At 39.7% G+C, this 23,950-nt stretch overlaps 1 protein-coding gene across 12 annotated transcripts in view; it reads left to right on the plus strand.

Annotated features, from left to right (window-relative positions):
* Positions 1–23,950, plus strand: part of ablim1a (actin binding LIM protein 1a) — a 54,811-nt gene that overhangs the window by 25,905 nt on the left and 4,956 nt on the right. For 5 of the 12 annotated variants that reach the window (XR_015778368.1, XR_015778367.1, XR_015778362.1 and 2 more), the window contains 20 exons: positions 1,680–1,817; positions 5,917–6,100; positions 6,443–6,552; positions 9,118–9,244; positions 9,374–9,467; positions 12,046–12,133; positions 13,061–13,125; positions 13,514–13,558; positions 14,201–14,278; positions 14,420–14,578; positions 14,794–14,838; positions 15,795–15,830; positions 16,034–16,163; positions 16,723–16,842; positions 17,622–17,726; positions 18,581–18,628; positions 20,513–20,653; positions 21,414–21,499; positions 22,302–22,425; positions 22,627–22,688. Coding sequence is in view for 1 of the 12 variants with exons in the window: in XM_088086196.1 (XP_087942322.1) it covers positions 1,680–1,817; positions 5,917–6,100; positions 6,443–6,552; positions 9,118–9,244; positions 9,374–9,467; positions 12,046–12,133; positions 13,061–13,125; positions 14,201–14,278; positions 14,420–14,578; positions 14,794–14,838; positions 15,795–15,830; positions 16,034–16,163; positions 16,723–16,842; positions 17,622–17,726; positions 18,581–18,628; positions 20,513–20,653; positions 21,414–21,499; positions 22,302–22,425; positions 22,627–22,688 (1,940 nt within the window). In the remaining 11 variants the exon portion in view is untranslated. The remainder of the gene's footprint in view (positions 1–1,679; positions 1,818–5,916; positions 6,101–6,442; positions 6,553–9,117; positions 9,245–9,373; positions 9,468–12,045; positions 12,134–13,060; positions 13,126–13,513; positions 13,559–14,200; positions 14,279–14,419; positions 14,579–14,793; positions 14,839–15,794; positions 15,831–16,033; positions 16,164–16,722; positions 16,843–17,621; positions 17,727–18,580; positions 18,629–20,512; positions 20,654–21,413; positions 21,500–22,301; positions 22,426–22,626; positions 22,689–23,950) is intronic. The other 7 variants (XR_015778363.1, XR_015778360.1, XR_015778361.1 and 4 more) reach the window with 7 other exon arrangements.

Consider the following 23,950-nt stretch of genomic DNA (forward strand, 5'->3'; position numbering starts at 1 on the left):
GGAGCGATTCAGATTGCCACCTTGCAAATACGCCTGCCTTCAAAGAAAAACTCACGTTGTATTAAAATGGTGCCATTTGTTATATATGCCCTTTAAAAAGCAAACCTACAGTATCTCCATCATAATTTTCTTTTTGCTGCCACACCATTAATAGCTATGGCCAGAGGCATTATATTTTCAGGTTTAACGTCCATCCGTAATCCAAGCCATACTTTCATCCATCCATCCCATTCTCATGACAAGATATCTCTGAAACACTTTGAGAGAATTTCTTTAAGTTTGGTGCAAATTTGGCATAGACCACTTGGACTACCTGTCTGACCCATTCTCGTGAACATGATATGAAAAGAACACCTTGAGGGATTTTTTTCAAATTTGGCACAAATTTCCACTTGGTATGAACTGATTTGTTTTTGGTCATTGAAGGTCAAGGTCATTGCGACGTCTCGAAACTTGTTTTCTAATTATGATGACATTTTGTACAAATGCCAAATATGATAAAATGATGAAGTGATGGTACAATAGTATATCTATAACCAAATAATATGCGTATGCTGCATTAACTGTGAAACTATTAATTAACTTTAAAAAACTATTCAAGGATATTAATAATTTTTTTTTTTTTTAGTTTTTCTAATATACAGAAATGCAGTGATGATTGCTGAGTAATATTATGTTGATGTTGTCCAGTGTTAAGTCTCTATCATGTGATGAGATGATACTATATATTAGGGGTCAACTGATAGTATTTTTATTAGGACTGATACTGATTATTAGTAGTTAAGGAGACTGTAAACCGATATTTAGAACTGATATGTATTTACAATAAAATTGAAAATTTTAATGTCAATATTTAGAATTTGGAATAATAACTAACTCCAACACAATCTTTTGTCAGAATTCCTTTTTTATTCAATAAGTCAAGTGAATTTTTTTTTTTTAAAAAAAAGCTCCCTGAGGTTTTATAAAATAAAAGTTCCTACCATGCTGAGACTTTCTTTGCACTTTTTTTTTATTAATTAATTTTATCAGTGATCATTAAAGTGAAATGCTGAGACAGACAATCTGCAAAGTGCCAAATATCAGACCAAATCATTGGCAGGGCCGATAATCTGTTGACCCCTTGAATATATGGTTGCAAATTTAGCATGAGTGACAAGCTAGGCCACATATATTGGCATGCACCAGGACCTATTGTAACTACCTTTCACCACTGATTACTGCAAACACAAGCCAGGCATAGACAGCAAATGGCCCATTATATTTTCCTTTGAGGATGAAAGCACAGTAAACTCAATAGCAAAACTGATCTTATCAATACCCTTTTAGCATGCCATTTACCAAGCTCCACTCCCCTCAGCATTTTTGCCTCTCCATCTTCCACTGATCAAGATGGACTATATTTAGGTTGCTGCTCTCTAGAGAGCCTATCTGGGCCGTGATCCCAAGTTGTGCTGTCCTGCTCAATGTTGTTCTTTTTTTACCCTGACAGGCTCTCAGCAGTTGGTCTTTATCTGTGTGGTTTTGAGTGATGCTGCAGTTTCAGATTCTCACACCGTGTCCTCAGATGAACACAACTTTAAAAAAACACCTAAAAGCAATGTTACAAAAACTGAGCAACCACAATGATCCATCAACATTACAGTTGAATAGTAATTTTCATGTCTCCTCTCTTGCAGTGGCTCATGCGCAGGACACACACCACCACTCCACAGAGAAACCCCTGATTCAGTGCTACAAGTGCGGGCAGCCATGTAAGGGCGAGGTGCTGCGGGTGCAGAACAAGCACTTCCACCTCAAGTGCTTCACCTGTAAAGGTATTGGCAGTTTTGTTATTAAATATTGTTGTGAATTGGTTTCACTTGTATTTACTGCTTATGATTTGGCTCTGCTTTACTGCAAGTGAGACATCCTTAATATTATGATCAGAAAAGAGCGCTTTTTTGGTAAATAAGTTATGTGTTTACGATTTTAAAATGAGTCCTCAGACAGTTTATTTTTTCTGAATTGGAGATAATAATAATAATAATGTGGGTGTTGTGTGAAAATTGTCAGCTAAGGTGTGAAGTTTTAAAATTCATAGCTAATTTCTGCCTGTCACAATAGTAGGACATTTGCCTCTTTTCATTCAGTACATTCTGCCTAATGCTGACTATAGCTGTGTTTTATGAAATATGATTCTCTCCAGCGATGTAGTATGATAGATCACAAGTATAGAAGAGTCATTTGTTAGTGACCCTTAGGTAAAAAAACAACACAAGACAAACAAAAAAATTGGATCTGAGCACTAAATCTGAATTGAGCACTTACGCTGTGTTCACACCAGAGCGAAAATGCAACGAGTGTGACCAGCTATTTTATCAAATCATCATTGAAGTGTTACTCAAATGCAAATTAAAGTAGTTACATCGTGACAGACTTGTGTGAAGCTGATATGTGCCACAAAGCATCCCAACACAACGTCATCTGGAGTTTGTATTTGGTCATTAAAATATCTTTGCTATATCTTATCAACGTCTGAGCCCCATCCCTGTGTGAACCATAGTGCACATAGCGCTAGCATAGTGTCAGCTAACTAAGCTAAACATCACAGTACCACAGCTAGAAAACAAAATCACATGATTTAGCTTTTCAGATTTTTTAGATTTGCACATAGACATGTATATAAAAGACAGAAAACACTGTTCAGGAGAGGTGAGAAGCCAAAAATGGCTTTCGAAAATCCTCCCCCAATAAATAACTATAATCATTCATTTAAAAAAAAGATAAAGACAAATATTGACTAACTGATCAAAATTTCAAGACTAAACAGTAAGACAGAGTTGATAAAAAAGTACAAATGACATAAAGCTTTTATTTACAAAGTGGAATGGATTACAAATCAGTTAATCAATGAAGTGCTAAGAGCCTTTGCAAATTAGAGTCTTTTTCAGATGTTTTCAAAAAATGATAATAAAGTCGACTGTAGATGATAGTGATTGCTTGATGCCTCACCACGTTATTGGAGCGGTGAAAAAAGTTTAGGCCATCTCAACTTTGATTTGTTCGGCAGTGACAAGTGTCAGTTTGTAACTTGATTTCACCTGCTCACATTCAAAAGTGACTCGTAGCCTGTTGCGGTGTGGCTTGCAGTGTTTTTCCATGACTGTCCCTAAAAGCATCCCAGTTGGATAGCAGCAGTCCCTAAAGGCCACAGCATCCTTTTCCATCCTCCTCCAACGAGGAAGATACAAGGTGGCATGAGTCATCTTCATTTCTCAGACCTACATACTTCAATTAAAATACCTTCTAGACTGCTATGACAAGTGACAGTGCAAATCCTTCTGGTTTAGCCTCAATACTGATGGATCCCTGACATGATTACGATGGAGCTGCCCACTGCCGACAAAGCAGTCTCACTCTTGTGGGCTGAACCTGCCCCGTAGAAGCCCTCACTTAATCTGTGACTGGAGCACTGTTATAGAGTTAGCTTAGTTCACCAAGAGCCCAGAATAACACAAGCAAACACTGAGATTAGTACCTAATTCTGTCCTTTACAAGTGGATATACATACCCTGAGAGAGTCACTGGTACTAAAAGTGTACATGTGGGTGTCTTTCTTTGTGCACACGAGTTGGTGGTTTCCAAAGAACACACAGGGACTGCTTTAATAGCTAAAAGACACACTGTCCAGTCCTCACTCTAAATTTATGTGCGGCTGTGAGTCTCCAACATGCACGACTAATAATATTGTACTAGTCAGGCGAGGTCGCGTCAGGTTGACTGAGCTTATCTATTGTCATATCCTCTTTGCAAACCAATCCCAAACATCTGCTTTTTTGCAGGCGATTATCTCATTCCATGATATGCACAACCAAAACTTTTCAATTTCACTTTCATTTCAATTTCATAAGTTGACCCTCTTAAGTTTCCATTTAATGTAATGGCATGCATCTGTCCAAAAGCCAAGGTGGTTGGACATCACGTTCAAAGGCCACCAAATCTCCACTGCTGGTCTTCTCTTGACTCTCATAGCTTACAAGCTAATCTCATCGCCCGTGAGCCTTAATGCAATTAAATCTGATTCTCTCCCTCACTCGCTCCCATTCATCCCCAGGACTTAGCGTGGCTCCTTGCATAAGAATGATTAGGTGCAGTCATCTCAAACATCAAAATATTTTCCCTCTTAGCTGTGGCATTTCCCAAAGGCTATTAAATTCCCAGGCTCACTCTGTGGTGCTGAGATGGCGGACTGCACGGCTCATGTGATCATTATGTGGTTGAAATACTGTACATGCAGACACGCCTTACGTCTGAATCACAATCAAATGTGTGGCGTTAGCACACCATACAGTATGCAGCTAGTGAGTCTTGATAAATGGGGAAAATCTAGGAAAAATCAATAGCAAGCGAAGACTATTATTAATGTCTTTAGCTTTTTTGGTGAGGCCAATGACTGATGCCCCTTAATTATTTTTTTTGAAGGGGTAATGTAAGCTTTTTGGAATATAATACAATCATATGATTTATCATGGAAACATAATGTGGCATGGAAAATAAGTGGTTATTTTATGTCAAATCAGACATCAAAGGCAGCATATTATCAAAACTGCAATGTTGAAGCTTGGGAGAGCATGGATTTTTCAGTGTGGGTCTGCCTGTTTGATCTTTGGTCTAGTCTGAAATATATCAACAACTTTTTGATGAATTGGCATGATGTTTTGTGCTAATGTTTATGGTTCCTGGAAGATAATTCCTAACAACACTGAAGATCCCCTGACTTTTCTCCTGGATCCACCAATAGTTGAGACATTTGTGTTTTTGAGCGAAATGGCTCAACTATTGGAAAGATTGTCATGAACTTTGACACAAGTATGTTTAATAATGGACCAGCCAAAAAGTGAAAAGCCAGTGAGTGTCTTTGCTTGATTATCATGAAAACTAATATTATATTCTACACCACGCGGATGGACGTAAAGCGTTATCAGATGAGTTAAACGAAATAAACGGTATAGCATAAAATGAATATAGACTTTTTTTTTCTGTCAGATGATATATTTCGTCATATCGCACAGCCCTACCCCTTAGATGTATCTCTTATGTGAGAACCTATTGCCAAGCACTGATTTAATGTCTTTATATTTGCGGCCAATCTCAAAATAAAATTCTATGAACCTCTCTTATGGTTTTGTGCGCTCCATTGTTGTGGCAGTTTCCATGATGTCAAACTGACCTGGAAGTACACTGACCCAAATGAAAACGTTTTGCAAATGTTTTTTCCTTCGATGTAATAAATCTTTCATATGGCCTGTAGTAATACCCAGAAACAGCCTCACACCAGCACTAAAATACCTCTAAACTCTCAGTTGTTCCCTTAATTGCTATTTCTGCCTGTGCCAGCCTTTCATGTTTGTGTAGATGACAAGGTTATATTTGAATGATAGGAAGCTTGTTGGAGGCCGACAGTGAAGTTTGAAGTATTCAGAGCCAGTTATCTTCAGAAGCAGATCAAGGCCATTTCCTGGGCTAGACAATCGTAGAATTGTTGTTGCACTGAATGCTCTACCTCCACACTGACAATGAAAAGACCTTGCAGTGGTAGTGATGATTAATCAGCGTGAGCCCTCAATACAGATTTCCTTGAAACCCCTTGAAAAGAAGAAGTCTTTTTTTTTTTTTTTTTTTTTAATGGGACTGAACGCTTATGAAAGTTTTTAACGTTATGCCTCACACTGTAACACACACAGCTGTTAAAATGTATTTTTCAGCATCCATTTCATGCATTTAGTGGGTCTCACAGGATTACACACACTAGCAAGTCTTAACAAAGCCATTGATGCGTGGAGGAGCTGCGTGGCTTGGTGGTCGGCTGCTTGATGTGTTATATGGGCAGAGCACTAAATGACCTGGGAGTGCCAATGTGTGTGTCCCATGCAGTGTGCGGCTGTGACCTTGCCCAGGGGGGCTTCTTCATGAAGAATGGAGAGTATCTTTGCACGCTGGACTACCAACGCATGCACGGCACCCGCTGTAATGGCTGCGGGGACTTTGTGGAGGGGGAAGTGGTCACTGCCTTGGGAAAGACCTACCACCCTGCCTGCTTCGTCTGCACAATCTGCAAGTAAGACTAATTTTACATTAGCTGAGTTCTTACTCTCATGTATGTCTGCACAGCTTTCCAATGCAGTAATAATGGAATTCTGCTCATTAATCATGTAAAGTGACAAAGTCAAAGATAGCAGGTATTCTAGTAGACAGTTTACAGTATGCTGTGTCACGTCTGCATCATCTGACTAAACGGCCTCCTGAGGCGCAGTGTTGACACACATCCACATCACCAGGTCCTGTCATCTTAAGCCCCATCAGACAGTCTGCAAGCCACAGCTAATAAACTCCTACACTTACCACGAGGGGACAGAGCTCATGTCTTGTTTACCGATTGTTCATGCCACCCCTCTTTCAGACGACCGTTCCCCGCCGGGGACAGAGTGACCTTCAACGGGAAGGACTGCTTGTGTCAGTACTGTGTCGAGCCCATGTCTCCAGGACCAAAGGACATCATAGGCTCCAGCAGTAAGTCGCCATCGTCTAAAACACACACAGGTTTAATGCACAGGAAGGCATGTGCTTTCACATGATGCTATTTTTGCGTCCACACAGAGTTTGGAAGTTTCCAGTCGGACTCAAAGTGGATTAACGAAAGGAAATAAAAAAGTTTTAGGAAAACAAAAGTCTAGAAAATTGAGCTTTCAGGTATGATTCATGCACGGCATTTAATATAGCTGTTGACCAGTCATTTCAGCTGTGATATTTGTGCTGTGAAGAATAATTTTCAGGTTTACATCAGTCATCTGGCCCACACGTTTATTAGCATAAATTTAATTGAACAAAAATGTATTTAAAATATGGAATTGAGAACACTGACCTCTTCACAAGCAGCAGCCTTTTGGTGATGTCATTTATAACAAACTTGTGCTGTGCTACCAGACATTGGTCAAACCAGTAAAACTTTACATTCAGGTCTAGTGGAGATCCAGAAGTTTCCAGACTCAAAATGTCAGGCTGAATTTGGGACAAATATGTATAAAATGAGGTGCAATACACCAAGAACATCTTCATTTCATGAAATGACATTGGTTAAATAATGGTTTGACATGCTGGGTGAAATCAACATGCATTCTTTTTAAGTCTTAGCAAAGAAGGGTGCAATGTCTGTACGGTTAGCAACTTTGCATTTCCTAGGATAGCAAAGGCATGGCCCGCCTTACTCTCCCTAAGACTATTTGAAGCCTAGATTTTGGCATTTTGGCCGTCGTCATCTTTGTTTTTTGGAATGAGAAGTGACAACATTTGGACCATGGATGTATTTAGAGACTTGGATACAGTGTTGAAGGTGGGGCAACGTTCATGCCTATGAAAGTTACTCAGTGTTGCATGATGCCAAAAAAGTTTAACGGCAAACATGGGTAATAGGTGTCGCCTACAGAGCAAATGCACCGGAGACTTCTGCTGGCCATGGCGGCTACTTCTGCTTTAGCACTCTTTTAACTTAACTAGAAATATAATTGTCAATCTTGTGGCTCTTTTAGACTTTTCAAAATGTTAGACCAAATGGATCAAATTCTGATTGTAAAATTAATCATTTTATTGTGGTTGTGATGCTCAAAAAATGTATTCACTGATTTACAAACATCTGTTTCGCCATCTAAGTCTGTGGGAAAAAGCCCTTTTGGGCCAAAAGGCATCATGTGACGGATGTAATTCCACAGTTTTGCCATTCCAAAAATTCAAAGCCTGGCATACTCCTGGGAGCCTGATTTTAACCTGGGTGCCTATGGGGATTGACTCGCTTTTGGAGTCAGCCTCAAGTGGCCATTTGATGAACTGCAGTTTTTGGCACTTTTGGCCTGTGTTTCAGTCCTGGAGGTTGCTGCTCAGGTAAAGGTTGAATCTCAAATCAACACCGGTTGACTTATCTTAGCAAACCAGCAGCTTACTGATTTTAAACTTTGGTTTTTGTATAGATTAAACAAACAAGATATGACTTTTTAGATGGTTAACATTGGAGATGCTGGGAGGCAGATTTTGGTAAAGCTGGCCTAGCTGTTTCTTACTGTTTCCTGCAGTCGCTAAGCTACACTACGTTAAGAGTCTGCTGGCTGTAGCTTCATCTTGAACAGACGTATGAAAGTGGTAATATTCTTCTACTCAGCAAGAAAGCAAATATTTCTCAAAAGGTTAAACTATACCATTAAGAGGAAGTAAAAGTTGGTAGTTGGTATTACTCAACAGTTCTATATGAGTAAAAATACAGAATTTAAGGAGCTCTCCTGGAGACTGAATGATGTTCGGGTATCATTCACTCTCTCCTCTTCTGAGGAAACGCAGCCTAGTGTTGGTTCAGCCTTGTTCCTTTATGAATAACACCAAGACAGGCCTTGCTAAATAATGCATGGCCATGCATTTCCTCTGCTCTGGAACAGCAACCCTCAAACCCCTCCTCTCCCAACTCCTCTCATCCTCCCTCTTTCTCTTTCCTCTCGTCCTCTTCCTGTTCCTCCTCTCTCTCTCTCTTTCTCTCACCCCCACTGGTGTCTCTGTTAGCGTTTGAAGAGCTTTTAGACAAGGTCACCTATAAATAAGGCATGCTGATTCTCCTCACGTCATCATCGCAACCTCGTTATGCCTTACGTAGTTATCGTCCCCTGTGGTTGCAGTGGGCTCTGTGTTGCTTTCATCCTCTATTCATTAAAGACGAGATGACAGGAAGATTGTTCGTTTAGAAACCAACCTCTTGCACTTTTAGAGCCTCGGGATCCCACTTGGATATGGATGGAGCTTTTAGAGCCATGGTAAGAGAGATGTGGATGATAGAAAGAGGCAGCTGTCAGAACATTGCCGGTTACGCTCTATCACCATCTAGTGTTTTGGGTCAGAACTGACAAGATGTTTCACTCTTTGCGTGCTATAATTTGCGTTTGTTAATATTGTGAGCCCATTAAAGGCTGTGTTTTTACATGAAACAAACCTTCAAGCAAGCATTATTTTATTTTTTAACTCTCGAGGTATTTTCTTGATTTGTTTTGTATTTTTGTTGTAGTTTTGCTTGTGTGTTTAAGCTACGTTTGCTTTTTGCAGATTGTGCAGGATGTGGTCGAGACATTAAGAACGGACAGGCTCTCCTAGCACTGGACAAACAGTGGCATCTGGGCTGCTTTAAGTGTAAGGCCTGCAGCAAAGTGCTGACCGGGGAGTACATCAGCAAGTAAGTACCTCATATCCACTGTAATTACAGGCTACTTGCTCAGATTCAGGCCTGCATAAGATTCACTCACACAATATGATATTTCACTTTAAAGTTCCTGCTGTTCAGATTTTGTATGTTTCCTCTCAGGGATGGCGCCCCCTACTGTGAGAAGGACTACCAGATCCATTTTGGAGTTCAGTGCGAGGCGTGTCATCAGTTCATCACAGGGAAAGTGCTAGAGGTAAAACACACATCACACCTTTTCAGCTTAACATCCATCTGATTGGCTCTCCAGTGTAGACAGTTGTCTCTCTGTGCAGCCTGATGTGGACTTTATAATATGCTTTTTAATATTGTACCTGGATTTTATATGAATCCCGCCTAAGGTAAGATTAAAAATGTATCTACTGTAATTGTAGTTCTTAAATAACCCTTAAGCGAAAGTATTTGTTTCCTAAGAATTCTTTTAAAGTTTACCTCAAGTTAGAAATTATTATACAGAAATAAGTTCACAGTTTGAGAGTTGCTTGTAACGTTTAAATTCTGCTTCCCGCACCGACAGCAGAGGACGTTGCACCAGGGTGGAATTGTGAAATGTAGTTTCGCTAATCTCCAGTGTAATCTCTTCATCACCAAGCCAAATAGACTCTTGACATGACTGTATTCATCTAAAAGATTAATTCTTAGCAGATTTTTAGGGTATTTCCAACTCCTGCCTAAATACACGTGCTTCATACAAGCGTGCTTTCCCACAAATTATATAAATATTACATAAAACACCTAATATGAGCTGACATTTAGAAAGTGATCAGTATTCATTAATGCTGTATGTCATGCAGATGTTATGAAACTCTTGATTAAACGTTATTAACGTAGTCTGAGCCGAGTTTATGTAAAACCTCTATGCTCTCTGTGGTCTCTTGAACTAGTGTTGCATGGCCTGTCTGTTCTGCAGACACTGATCCAATCAGACACTGAGTTATGTGTCATTTAATGGTATGAAAATGTCACTGCTAGGCAGCCAGCCGGGCTTACAGTAATCCAGCACTAAGGCAGGCCTTTATGACAATAGGAAAAGGCCTCGGCATGCCACCCCTGAGCTGCTGCCAATGGATCAGTGGGGCCAAAGCCATAGCAGTCTGTCTGATAGTTTAATCACTGACCCAAGACCCAGGTCAAATACCATGTAGCCATCGGTGGGTTTGCATACTGTCTGCTCCTCTGGGAGTGCAATGTGAATGGCTGATTAATGCAAGGGTAATAAATGCAGCTATTAAACACCAAGAGAAATTGGGAGAGCATTTAATTGCGCACTACCCATATAGCATAAGTACCTTCATTATTCCCAAGAGAAAGATTCTGTTTTACGTGAGGAGAGTGTTGGGTAGGAGGTGCTGTGAAGTGTGTGCTATAGCCACTCTGTAAAATGCAAAAATGCAAATATTAGTCAGTGGCTTCATATCTGTGAGTGGCCACTTGCCAGCTGAAATGTTACTGAGGGTTGTTATACAGCAGGAAAAAATTCATTTGGGTATTTATCACCCCCCGGTCAAAGTCACACAGGCTTTATAATGGTGCTCTCTGCATGCAAAGTGCCACATCGATGTAGATGGAAATTCAGGCGCTCTCAGCGTCAGATCATTTTTATTGAGTTGCATTATGAAGGTTATCACAAAGAGGTACATTTAGATAGAGATGGCAGGTGGTCTGTGTCAAACAGGCAGATGTCAGGGTGGTCATATTCAAAAAACAATATTAAATTTCCTACTGTAAGAGCACTAAACTGTGCAGAACGGTTTCAGAGAAACATACAGTGGAGGAAGAAGTATTCAGTCCCTTTAGTTAAGTAAAGGTACTAATACCACACTGTGAAAATACTCTGCTACAACTAAAAGTCCTGCATTGAAAATGTTACTTAAACGTAAGTAAGTTTAATCAGTAAAGGTACTTTAAGTATTAAAAGTAAAAATATCCAACACAGAGGAATAAAAAAAGACAAAAAAAATAGTTTTTAAAATCTTCCCCTAAAATTTCAAAACACAAACTCAAAATTATATATATAAAAAATAAAAACATCCATATATCATTTCTAAAAAAGACCAAAACAAACAACACCCAAACCCCCTGGAAATTATTAGAAATAAATAGAAAGAAAACACTGCCAAACCTGAAAATTATTAGAATAGAATAGTTTGAAAAAACACCACCAAAGACAAAAAACAGAAAAACACTCTCTACACCTCAAAATTATTATTTGAATTAATAAAAAAGAAACAGAATGACCTAAATGTCTATCAAAATAGTTGCCCGTTTATTTTCTGACAGTCAGCTAATTAAAAAATCAACTACTAATTTCAGCTTGTATAAACTTTTTGGCAATTTAATTTAAATATTGTGAATTAAAAAAATATAATATTTCCTTCTGAAATGCAGTACAGTAAAAGTAAAAGCTGGCATGAACTAAAATGCTCAAGTAAAGTGCAGGTACCTCAAATCCATACTTAAGTATAGTACTTCAGTAAATGTACTAAGTTACATCCCACCACTGGGAACATTTTTACTAACAGCTGCCCAGTGCCACAGTCTCATCAACAGTTGTTCTTGAAGGGAGAGAGAGAGAGAGCAGTAACACAGGATCTGATGAAACCAGTCGCAGTACTAACAGGGTTCGGGTGTTAAGGGAAAGAAGCGTAGCTGAGAGCAGGTAGAGTGCCGGGTTTATTTCCTGGAAGTCACAGCTCACTCACTTTACCACAGGCTTCATTGATCTTCATGTTCCTCTGATGTCAAGTCTGTTTTGTGTGCGCTCTGTTTTCCAGGCAGGAGATAAGCACTACCACCCCAGCTGTGCGAGATGCAGCAGGTGCAATCAGATGTTCACAGAAGGGGAAGAGATGTATCTGCAAGGTGAGAGAGCAGACCTGCCTGCATTCTCAATGTCACAGAGAAACTTTGTGGCTCCACTTGTGGTTGTTTTTAACAAAAACTGAAGAATTGCACGCTCATCTGTAGGCTGTATGGGGATTGTTTCGGGAGTGTTTGTCTCCACTCAGTTATGTAGATTTTCTTTAATTTATCAACGAAAGAATGAAAGTTACTGCACAAGGTCAGTAACATTTCCGTCACAGACCTTCATCACGCATTCCCTCAACAATATTAAACCTTTGTACTAGAGGAACTCATATATTATAATGAAAAGATGAAAAATCACTGAAGTGAATCAAACAAAAAACTAAAATAATAAATAAATAAATAAATAATAATAACTGAAAATAATAATTCAAAACTAGTACTGGACTGGCAATATAAATAAGTGATTTTATTATTATTTTTATTTTTTTTTAAATCAGTTATTGATGGTGCAAATGTCTTTTGTGAATGTGTTTTTGATTTTATGATTTTACTTTTTTTGATTACCTGTTGCAGACTGTGGCCTTTGTATAAAGATGATAAAGATGTCATATTGTAAGTTTGATGCTGGATGAATGTCTGTGACCGAAATGTTGCATTTTCAGTACACCTAGTGCTGACATTATGCAGGAATTTAAATGGTCATTTGCATAATTCAATTTTTCCTATGTACTGTGTACCAGGTGTGCATTAGGCAGCCTTTGATTAAGTCCATCAATAATCCATGTAATAACCCATTAGTCACACATCTGTTTGTATTTCCATAATCTGGTTATTAATAGCAGCAATGTGTCTCAGGTTATTTCAAAATACTTTTTGGTCTCATTAAGTCATATATGCAAATAAACCAAACATTTCAACAGTTTGAATATTATTTATTTCCATATGTGGCTAAATGTATTTCATCTCTGTCTTCCTCCTTAGGATCAACAGTGTGGCATCCCGGCTGCAAGAACACCACCAGAACAGAGGAGAGACACAGGGAGCGGGTAGGAATTTGGACGTCACCGATTCCATTGTCCATGACTCTGTCTTGACTGAAAGCACCTTTCTGTTCACGTCTCATTACGATGTTTTCCTGGAGAAGTTAGACATTCGGAATATGTGATGAGGGATTCTGCACGGGCTGCTCCCGCTCACTTGATGAACCTTAACCTACTGTGGTCTGCATAATTTGAGGCGGTGTTATGTGTGTGTGTGTGTTTGTGTCTGTGTGTGTGTGTGTGTATGTGCGCCTCTGCATGCGTGTATAAATACTTGTGCATATTAACATGTCAACATGTTCGCGTTGATGTGTGTGTGTGAACTGTGAGTCGGGCTGGAGAGGCACAACCCCTGTGTGATGTCCTGTGAACCCCCCTCTCCCTTCCTCCACAGCTATTGCCTCCGTCCCTCTTATTCCTCCAAAAAACAGAAAGGCAGGTACTGTATTCGCTATTGGCTATGAGATGGCATCATCCTGTGTTCCACCATGTACATAGGACACGATGCACTGTATGCTGCCATCTGCTGGAGACAGCCTGCAGTGCCCTCTCTGTGTGTCACATGGAGCCATTCAGTCTTGTCTTTTAACACCTTCGACTCATATAAAAGGTGCATGAGACAAAAATGCACACATTTGGAGGAGCAGACAATATAACAGATGACTAATTCGTCTTTTTACAAATCCCCATTAATTTACCCAAAAGCTCATTTAATTACGCTCCACTCAGACCTGCTGCTGCCATCCAAACTCTTCATTTCCCATGAACAGGCATGAGGTCCTTAAGATCATAAGATCACAGCGCTAAAGCACTCATTCACTTTGCAAATTTGCAAATGAATGACCCAATCATGAAATGACATGTTTCAAAGTACCTCGTGTTATTAATAAAACGTAAATACAGGGTTTGCAATTCCCTCTCATCGCTCATACAGTAAAAAGCCCAAATGTTGAAGTGTTTGGGGTGCTAATCACGGTGATGTGCAGATGGCAGGGGGCTGTGGATCATGGGAGACTGACTGACTGACTGGCTGACAGATGTTTGTGTGACTAACTGCCACTTGTGTGTTTTCTTCTCACAGCCTACGAGGTCGTCATCCGAGAGTATTTGTTCCAGACCTGGTTCAAGCATACCTGGCTCACCGGGTCACACGATCTATGTACGACATGTTTATCCTTTTCTCTTAATAACAGCCTCTTTTGACAGTTATATCTTGTTCAGTAATAGACTTTTCTTCAGTAGTAATCTCCCGTTACCCTTGTGTGTGTGTTTGCATGTGTGTCTTTATTTGTCTCCCTAGGCAAAAGTAGACAATGAGATCCTTGATTACCGAGACCTAGCTGCCATTCCAAAAGTCAAAGCCATTTATGACATTGAGCGCCCCGATCTTATTACCTATGAACCTTTGTACACCACCTCCCTGGATGAGAGAGAGGAGAGACGAGAGAGTGTGGGAGAGGTAAACACACAGACCGCATGCATCATTTCCTGAATGCATGCAATCTTTATGCACAAACAGTAACTGTGCATCAAGAGAAATATTCCTCAAATGATCCTCTGTTTTGTTTTCCCTCTAGTAAGACTTTCCTCAAGAATAAAAACACACAATTAAGTCTGTTTTTCACGCTGTGATAAAAGCTTTTACACAGTATTGAGACTCTGTGTCCCTCACAGCTCCACACTGCCAGGAGGGAGCGTTCCCCCTTGCCTGATGACAAGGTAAGATACGTCACCATGTGCTGATGATGATAAATGATCCTAAATGAAAATGGGAAAGAACAGATGTGTACGTCATATATAGAAGGAGACCATGCACATTGTAGAGACACGGCTTGCAAAGATGTGAAAGAGCAGCAGATTCTTAGTCCTGATAGAGTGGTGATATTTAAAGCCTGTTAAATAATCGCAGGTTGACATCATTGTCTTAAAGAGGCTGTGGCGTGCTCATTTTTTAAGTTATATGTCAAAGTATCGATTGGTACCAACCATGTCGGCATAGCTTGTCAGGAGTGAGGCTAAATATAACTCTGAATTTAGACAAATTTTTTGGGAGGGTACATCTGGTTATCCTCAAAGGGCTTCCTTGAACTCTCAGCTCAAGATATTCGAATGAAAATGGGTTTTATGGTTGCCCACGAGTCTCCCCTAACCTTCCCGATAAACGATTTGTTTCTTACAATCAATGCACTCCTTCACCTAACATGTATAGATACATTACACATTAAAACAGGATTGTTGTGAATTTCAGTACTACAGATAAGCAAATGTGCATGTTATGATAAGCATCACTTTTCATACTACGGTAAACCTCAAAATATGTAACTGCAACTCTAATCTATGCTCCTTAGTAATGTTAACTGTAAAATAAGAAGCCAAAGTATACTCTCATGTGATTCCTTAACGCACCATATTGACATGGTTTCCAGCTAGCCTATATACTTCAAAAGCATAATCAAACTCCTGAAAATTCAGTTATGTTTTTTGGTTTCAATGTGGCACCCCAAGATTTTCAGTGGTCCTATCTGGCCACCCCACGAAAACTTTCTGGGGGCACCACTGCTGATATTTATGTCTGTCTGTTTGAGCTCCTTTGACTGATATTAGATGAACTATCATGTTTTCAGAGTAGGTCTTAAAAATAAAGTTATAATCCAGATTTGTTTGATTCTTTCCAGTCCTCAAGAAACATGTCGCCAACACCACCTGGTGAGGTGAGCATATCATTTTGTCAAATTTACTTCTCCCTTGTATGTGATGTAAACACAGCATTTGATGTATTTTCTTTAATCCAAGCAGTTTGTGTAACAATCTGTGTGTGTGTGTGTGTGTGTGTGTGTGTGTGTGTGTGTGTGTGTGTGTGTGTGTGTGTGTGTGTGTGTGTGTGTGTGCGTGTGCGTGCGTGTGTGTATGTCAGGGCTCTTATGACAGGAGGGAACGCATCCTCCAAAGGTCCACCAGTCAGGGGTCCATAGGATCACCAGTTTATAATCGTCATGGTTACACCCCCACCTTGTCACGGTCACCGCAGCATTTCCACAGGCCAGGTGAGTATATGCGAGTGTGTGGGCGCATGTTGTTATATCATTTTGATAAAATTACAGCTTTCAGGATTTTAGGTGGGTGGATGAGATCGTTAGTGGTCAATAACAGTTGTTAAAACACTGTGGATGCGTTCACTGACCCTCCACCTGAACGTTTTCACTTCCCTCCTTCTGATCTATTTACCACTTTAAAGTGGAACTTCACCAAAATTGACTTTAGGTTGTTATGTTATTAGTTTTTGCCTTAACAGAATAACAACCTTTAAGTCAATTTTGCGCCTTTAAAAACACTTTTTGTCCTGAGTTTGCTATTATTTCCATTACAAGTTTGATTTTAAAGTAAAATACTCTTCCTTGTTTCTTACTGTCATCTTGAATACTCCTTACCTCTCACTTTGGGTGTCTTTTATTTCCCCTTTTTTTTCTACTTTGATTCCTGTATTTCTTCCTTTTTTTCTTTTGTCCCTCACCTTCTCACCTCCTATCTCCTCCCTACACCGTCCACCTCTGCTGCCTGGTCCTGGGGGTTTTGTCCCCTGTCCCACACCCTCCCTCCCTGCAGAGGCTCTGACAGGCATGCAGAAGCTCTGCTCCTCCCTGTGCAGTAACAGTGTGGGCTCCAGAAATAGTGACTCCCGCCCCACCTCCCCTTTCAGACACCACTTCCTCCCCCATAGCCAAGGTAAGGGCCCCACTCCACTCCTCTCCGCTGCCCTCCCCAAAGGCAATACGTCATCTCCATCACCTGGGATGAAACCTCCCATCAGCGCCCCCATCTGTCATTCTAGATTCATTTCTCATTTGACTATATCTGCCATCCTGAGTGGTCATGTCTTGGTCAAACCCACGCAGCCAAGGCACCGATTCTTCACTAACCAGCATGCACTTCCTCACCTTCAACTAACACAGCCTCTGCCAAAGTAGCTGACGGGCTTTTTGTGTTTTTGCAGCTTTGCATGCACTTTAGAGATACTACAGTGGTAATCCAAATCCAGTACCCAAACTGACACTTCCCAACATGTTGGATGATGAATGCCTTTTTTTGCCTTGTCAGAATGAGTCTCTAGACTCCTGTAAACTGTAAGGCTGAGATAAAAAGAACGGTTTTGTAATATAAGTTTGCTGTTGCATGCTGGGAGTTATTAACTTCTTAACTGTGTGCACTCTTATTAAACCGTGAATTCATATTATACAACCGACTAACAGACATTATAGTTCATGACTCATGACTCATTTCCCTAATCTTGCTATTTTAAACTTTGCCAGTTTTCTCCGCTTTTGTGCTTTCATCATAGCACACAGCTTCATTAACTGCATTTATCAAAAGCAACCAGAATGTCTCCCATTCGCTCAGAGTGACTTCAGCTGGTCCCGTTGGTCCCTGTGTGTTGCACCGTTCAGACTGTGGTTCCCCCTTTAGTATCCCTGCTTACGTTCTGTTCTTGGTTCTTCTCACTGGAGGCACTGACCCGCCAAGTGGCCGGAGCTCCCCCCTCCCGCTCAGGCCCGACAGCCGGCCGGTCACCCCGCCTCTCTCTCAGACCCCTAAACATTTCCACCTCCCAGGTAGGAGCTGGAGCGCACCCTGTCACTGCTCGTCCCTACTTTCTGTCTTTCTTTCTTTCTTTCTTTCTTTCTTTCTTTCTTTCTGTCTTTCTGTCTTTCTTTCTGGCTTTCTTTCTTTTTTCTTTCTTTCTTTCTTTCTTTCTGTCTTTCTGTCTGTCTTTCTTTTTTTTTAGTGTGGACTCAAATTTGATGACTTTAGACTCGACATGAAAAAGGTCAAGAAAGACTTACAACTTGAATTGGACTCAACTCAGATTGTTCCTATATTAAAAGTACATGGTAGTCAAGAAAATACATAATTACAATAATAATTACAAACAGAAAATTACAGACAAAGAAAATAATAATAAACTTGTTTTAACAAATGTGTACAAATAATAAAAAGGATGAATCATTTTGGTATTTAATATTTTATTAATTCTATCTCAAATGGCTTTACATTTGGTGAAGAGTGCATTATGACTTGTTTAGGACTTGAAAGTCAGAATTCAGAACTTGACTGGGGACTTAACTCGGGACTTGTGATGATACTTGTGACAAAATTTAGGACTTTGGACTTGACTTGGTACCTGTCAGTCTTGACCTAACTCGGGACTTGTGGACTTGAATTTATCTATCTATCTATCAGTCTATCTATCTTTCTATCTCTGTCATTTTACTCCATTTGGGATCAGCTTTTTGCTTTTTCCCCTCTTCTTTCACAACTATACAGATGTATCGCAGGAAAAAAACAGCAAAATTCAGTGTCATCCCTATATGTCATTGCTTGGTGTTGTTGAGATGTTATAATTTGTATCACCGAGGCACTGTATACTCCGTAAATGTCTTTTCTGTCTGTATTTGAATATTTTCAGATCAGGGGAGCAACATCTACAGAAAACCACCCATCTACAAACAACACGGTACCTTTTTTCCTCTAGTAAAGACTGTTTTATTGTAGTAAAAGGAGTAAAAAAAAATGTCAGCTATACTCTTATTATGTTACTAAGCTGAGCTCTTTCTTGAAAATGCTTTTGTTAATCAACTGAAACTGTGTATTCATCTAACCACGTAGTCACCCCCAGTGTCAGTGTATGAGCACTGTTTGAAGTCTGTCTCCAATCCTCCTCTGTCTGACCTGTAGCTTGTTTTACACACTGCACTTTGACTATGATAATGAGAAGTCACAGTAATAATGTAGTTTTCTTAAAGCGAGACTGTGCAACTCTGGCTGACTTGTGACAATTGCAGGATAATGACACTTCATTTTCCAAGAGTCATTTGCGTTAAAGGCAACCTTACTGAAAGAGAGACAAACTACACCAAAAACATTTTATCTGTGACAGGCCACAATGTGATGGAACAGCAGCTCAAGTAGAGGAGAGTGATAAAGTCAGCAAACTGACTAGTATCGTCTGTAATATCAAACTGAACTTTGTTAACATTAGCTAACAATAGGCACTATAGTGGTCATACCAGACCAAGTAAGGTAAGAGCACCAAAACCCTTCAACCTATTGATCCGAACAAGGGTGCATTTTTATTGTTTAAGAACTCATCTTTTCATTTGTTAGATGAAGAATATCACATTTACTTTTTTACACAGTCTCGCTTTAAAAAGGATCTGAAACAGTATGCCAATGGCGTGAGCAAACTTCATGTACGCCAGTTGGTTTCTGAGAGTTTTTTTTAGTTAAGTGATGATTTGCAGAACAGGTGTAATTTTGCTTGTGCAAGATGTCACTACAAATCATCCTTGCAACACCCTTAAAACAACACTGACTCTTATCCACTGGCAATTCCTCGACACTTATTTAAGAGGATTAGATTTAAAGGACTACTTTACCCATAAAATGATCATTTGCACATTAAATACTCGCCCTGTGTTGCGTTGAATTGTATAAAAAAACATAGTTTTTCTTATTGTCAATGCAAAATCCAGAGAAAATTCTTGACAAATTGGAGTAAAAGGCGGCCGCGTTTAACAACAGCAAACCTTTATTCGGTCATTTGTGCTGTACATAAACAGACAGCCAATTTCCGCAGGGAACTAAACAGAAAATTAAATTTATCTATGCTCTCTTTAAAGCCAGACTCCATTGACAAAAACAGTAATTGTACATCACCGAATACAGGAGCTGCTGGTCTACTTCTGCCTCTATCTTTGGTTTGTTTGTGTTACTGTGTGACTTTTGTGAATCCAAACTAACCTTTTAAAGCACCAAAGTAACACATAACACAAACAAACTAACTGATTAAGGAAGCAGTACTCTAGAAGCAAGGTAACATTACTGTTACTGGGGAGCATTTCAGTTTTAATTGTAAAGTTTTAGCTAAAAACCATGTGTTTGGTAAGTACCGAGCATACAACTAGATAAATGAGACTTTGATTATACTATACAAGTTGTGTCATATTTCGTAAACAAATGTTTTGATATAGTTTTGCTTTTGTTAAACATGGCCCCCATTTATTAGAATTCATCAAGAATTTTCTCCGTTTTTGGATTCTTTGTTCACCGTGGAGGCACGTGAGAAAATTAAAATTTAATTCACAAATTCAGTGAAAGACAAGGTGACTTATTGATAAACAAATTATCATTTTTGGGGTTGATGTATTCCTTTAAAGCTTTATACAATATTCAGTGACTTGTCAGGAGAGACATTTTTGCACTGAAAGCAGCATATAGTTTAAACCTGGATGACCCAGGATTAAATGAGCCTGACAATCAGATGGTGCTAAAATGTTTACCTTTGGTTGAGACTGAGACCCAGACACTGATAGATCAGTTCCCATGGTTACCAACCTAGATACAGATGCCATAGCACGCCAAAGCAAGCCTGCTGATGAGATCATCAGATCCGCCACCTTTCCCGCTGCCCATGCTCCCTCTCCAGATGACAGCTCACGGAGCGAGGGCGACCGTTGGCCCTGCTCTCTGGTTGTATTAGGTACAGTAGGCTCCTGATGGGCATGCTTGCACTGCTACCGTCTAGCGTTACAGTAGACACCTCACCACAACCTAACTCTTGTTGTCTCTCCCCTCCAGCTGCCCCAAAAGCTTAACTGCATCCCTGCTTCACCCTGAGCTCACGCTGTTATTCAGGCGTTGTAGTATTTGTCTTTAAGTTTTGCTTGCGCAAAGCAGAGGCGTTGTTTGGTTTCTGTTGCTGCCATATTATTTTCTGCTTGAGGTAGCATCAGTGTCACCATTTTACGTTCACTTACCGCACATGATGGGTGAACTAGCTATACACAATAGTGCCACAAATGACTTGGACAGAGATAACTGAGACTGACTTCAAACTGACTTTTGTCTGTCTGTCTTACATTGTGCCGTTCTGTGTATTCGACATCCAGTAAAATCTTGACATGAATGATGAAGTGTAAACATCCGTCATGTCAGTGTAGCCAAATATTCCAGTAAGTCCCCCTGTTTGTCTGTCTCGTCAACTCTGTCTCACATTTGTGTTCTTCCGTTCACCTTTTACTCATTTACTGTGTGTGTATTCCTCACTGCTCTGCAGCCAAATGAAGCAGCCACATCTGTCTATCTTTCTCTAAATTTGATCTGTGGATGAAGCATTTCATCTGGTTGTACTGTACATATGTACATGTGAAGCATGGTTTCCTCCAGAGAGATTTGTGTGTTTTTCTGTGCACTTTTGTGTGTTTTTTGTAACTTTTTGGGCTGGTGTACGGCACCTGTAGGTTCAGAAGGGAGGAGACGATCCAGAGAAGAGGAGGAGGAAGAGGCCTTGAAAAGAAAGCAGCTCCATGAGGAACATCTCAGCAAGGTCAGTGAGATAGCCCTCAAACTTAAAGGAATACCTCACCCCCATATTAACCATTTATATGTCAATTACTCACCCTGTGTTACCTTGAATCCTATGAGTCAGTCATGGGAGCCATGTTTAAGAACAGCCAAACTATATCAGTCAGTACTTCCCAAACATGCATTTTCACAAAAACCTTTCCATTTAAAACTGAACTGATATTTATGCCGTCATCAAAGACTCAGCCAGACTCAATTGACAAAATCGAAATTTTACCTCACTGAACACAGGAGCTGCTGGCTTACTGTTGTTTTAGTTAGTTAGGTATATTGTTTTACTGTGTGACTTTGGTGTTTTAAAGGGTTAATTCAGATTCACCAAAGTCACACAGTAACTAAAACAAACTGACTGAGGAATTGGTAGACCAGCATTTCTTGTGTTCAGTGAGGTAAAAACGCTGTTTTTGTCGATAGAGTCCGGCTTTGGAGGTAGCATAGATAAGTTTCACTGTCAGGTTAGCTTTAAATACGAAAGTATTAGCAAAAAAAATATGTTTATGGGAAGTGCTGAGCATATAACTAAATAAATGAGACTTCAAGTGTACTGCAGAAGTTTAGTGAGAGCTGATGTTTTGATATTGATATTCTGTTATTAAATGTTGATCATGAATTTTCTGATTTTGGATTCGTAGTAATCAACGTGTGCCTGAGATGAATATGTGAATACGCATATATGCATGCTGCGTGTCCTTAATGTTTGTGTCTTAAACTAATGTCTATCCGTGGATATCCTATAAAGTATTGGAATGTGTGTATGTGTGCAGATTCAGTCTGGTTTGGGGAAGCTCATTCTGAAGGAGGAGATGGAAAAAGAGCAGATCAGAGAGCGCCATGCACGTAGCCTCTCTGCTCAGCGCTACGACCCCAAACAGACCAACTGTGACGCAGGTACAGAGCAGCATCAGCTAATATGCTCTTGAGTCGTCAGCAATGTACTATAACACAAGGTCTGTGATTTAGAACACTTGCATGTGTACGGGTTATGAAATAGCTTCAGTTTGTGATTTGAAAAATCTCGGTTAAAGTTGCCAATTTATGTCAATATCTTTTTAAATCCAAATATAAATTTAAACATTATTTGTTTTTTAGATCCAACTTCTCCAACCAAAACTAACTCTCTGCCTGGCTATGGAAGGAATGGGCTGCATCGGGTGAGAGCTTAACAAGATTGCTGTTGAATAAAGACGGCTAAATGCAAGTAGATGACAAAGAGAAAAAAAAAATTGCATGTTAAATGCATTATACCTTGTCACCAGTGCCAGAGGCACCACTTCTTTTCATCTTTTAACACAGTAATTATATTTCAATTCCATTCTGGTTCTAAATCAACAACTAAATACCCTGTAGCACCCAATATTTTTGCCTAAAAATGTAAATAGCACGAGTTCCTGATAACATAATGAAATTTGCACAATTGAAAATGTAATAAAAAGCCAATAATGTTATAACTCAGCCAGTAATGTCTTAACATATGTTGTGATGAATTTGCTGGTCTTGAGCACACTGCTGCTTTTTTGGGGTTGACCTTGATGTGTGCACACTCACTTAACTGATTGCACCTGTGACAATAATCTAGTGCTGCTCTGATTGCCTGACACCTGAGATCAGCCTTGGTGTATCTGTGAGCTGCCACTTGCTTTTAACATATCCTGATGAAGACTTTTTTAATTTATTTTTTTATCTGAACTGTTAAGTGTGCAAGTACAGAAGATGTATAATTCTGTTAAAGGAATGTTAGCTGACTGAAAACACCAAAAACTTGACACTGATTTCATGTTTGGAAGTGTAAACTTTTGGCCAGGAATACTCAACTGGCTTTGCCAGGGGACACTTTAACAAAATGATAGGAGGCCAGAGGCCACTTAATTAATGAAATGTAATAATATTTGTCAAATAAAGGAGACAAATCCAGTTGTAGCAGCCCTATGCAGCCAGATTTAGCTGTCCAGAACAGGTCAGGTGTATGCAGGAGTGTTTCTTGTATTTAAGAATATTCATGGTTTAGCACGGACCTCCTCTGACAAATCCTCCCCTGGCACTTTTTTTTTCTTATAAATAAGCTCTATTTGAATGCTTTTTAAGACACACCCTGGCCCCTTATTTACATTCACAGTACAAAAAAATGCCCAAATGCCAAATGTGAATCAATTTATCTTAAATCTGATTTTGTAAATGTTATCAGGCAAAGATGCATTTGGCTAAAATCCCAAACAATTGGACATAAACCTGCCCATACCCATGCTAATCGGTTGTTGTGCAAGAATTGTCCATTAGATTGGACTGGATCTTTGATTAGACGCCATCTTAAAATGACAAAAGCTGCAGACGATGCAGAACATTAAACTAGCGAGTGATGAAAGAGTCAATTAAATGTCCAGAAAATGTCCTTTTTCATCTGAGTCAACAGTGATTC

The sequence above is a fragment of the Plectropomus leopardus genome, chromosome 13 (genome assembly GCF_026936395.1).
Source record: "Plectropomus leopardus strain MGB_pleo_1.0 chromosome 13, ASM2693639v1, whole genome shotgun sequence".
Classification (NCBI taxonomy): domain Eukaryota; kingdom Metazoa; phylum Chordata; class Actinopteri; order Perciformes; family Serranidae; genus Plectropomus; species Plectropomus leopardus.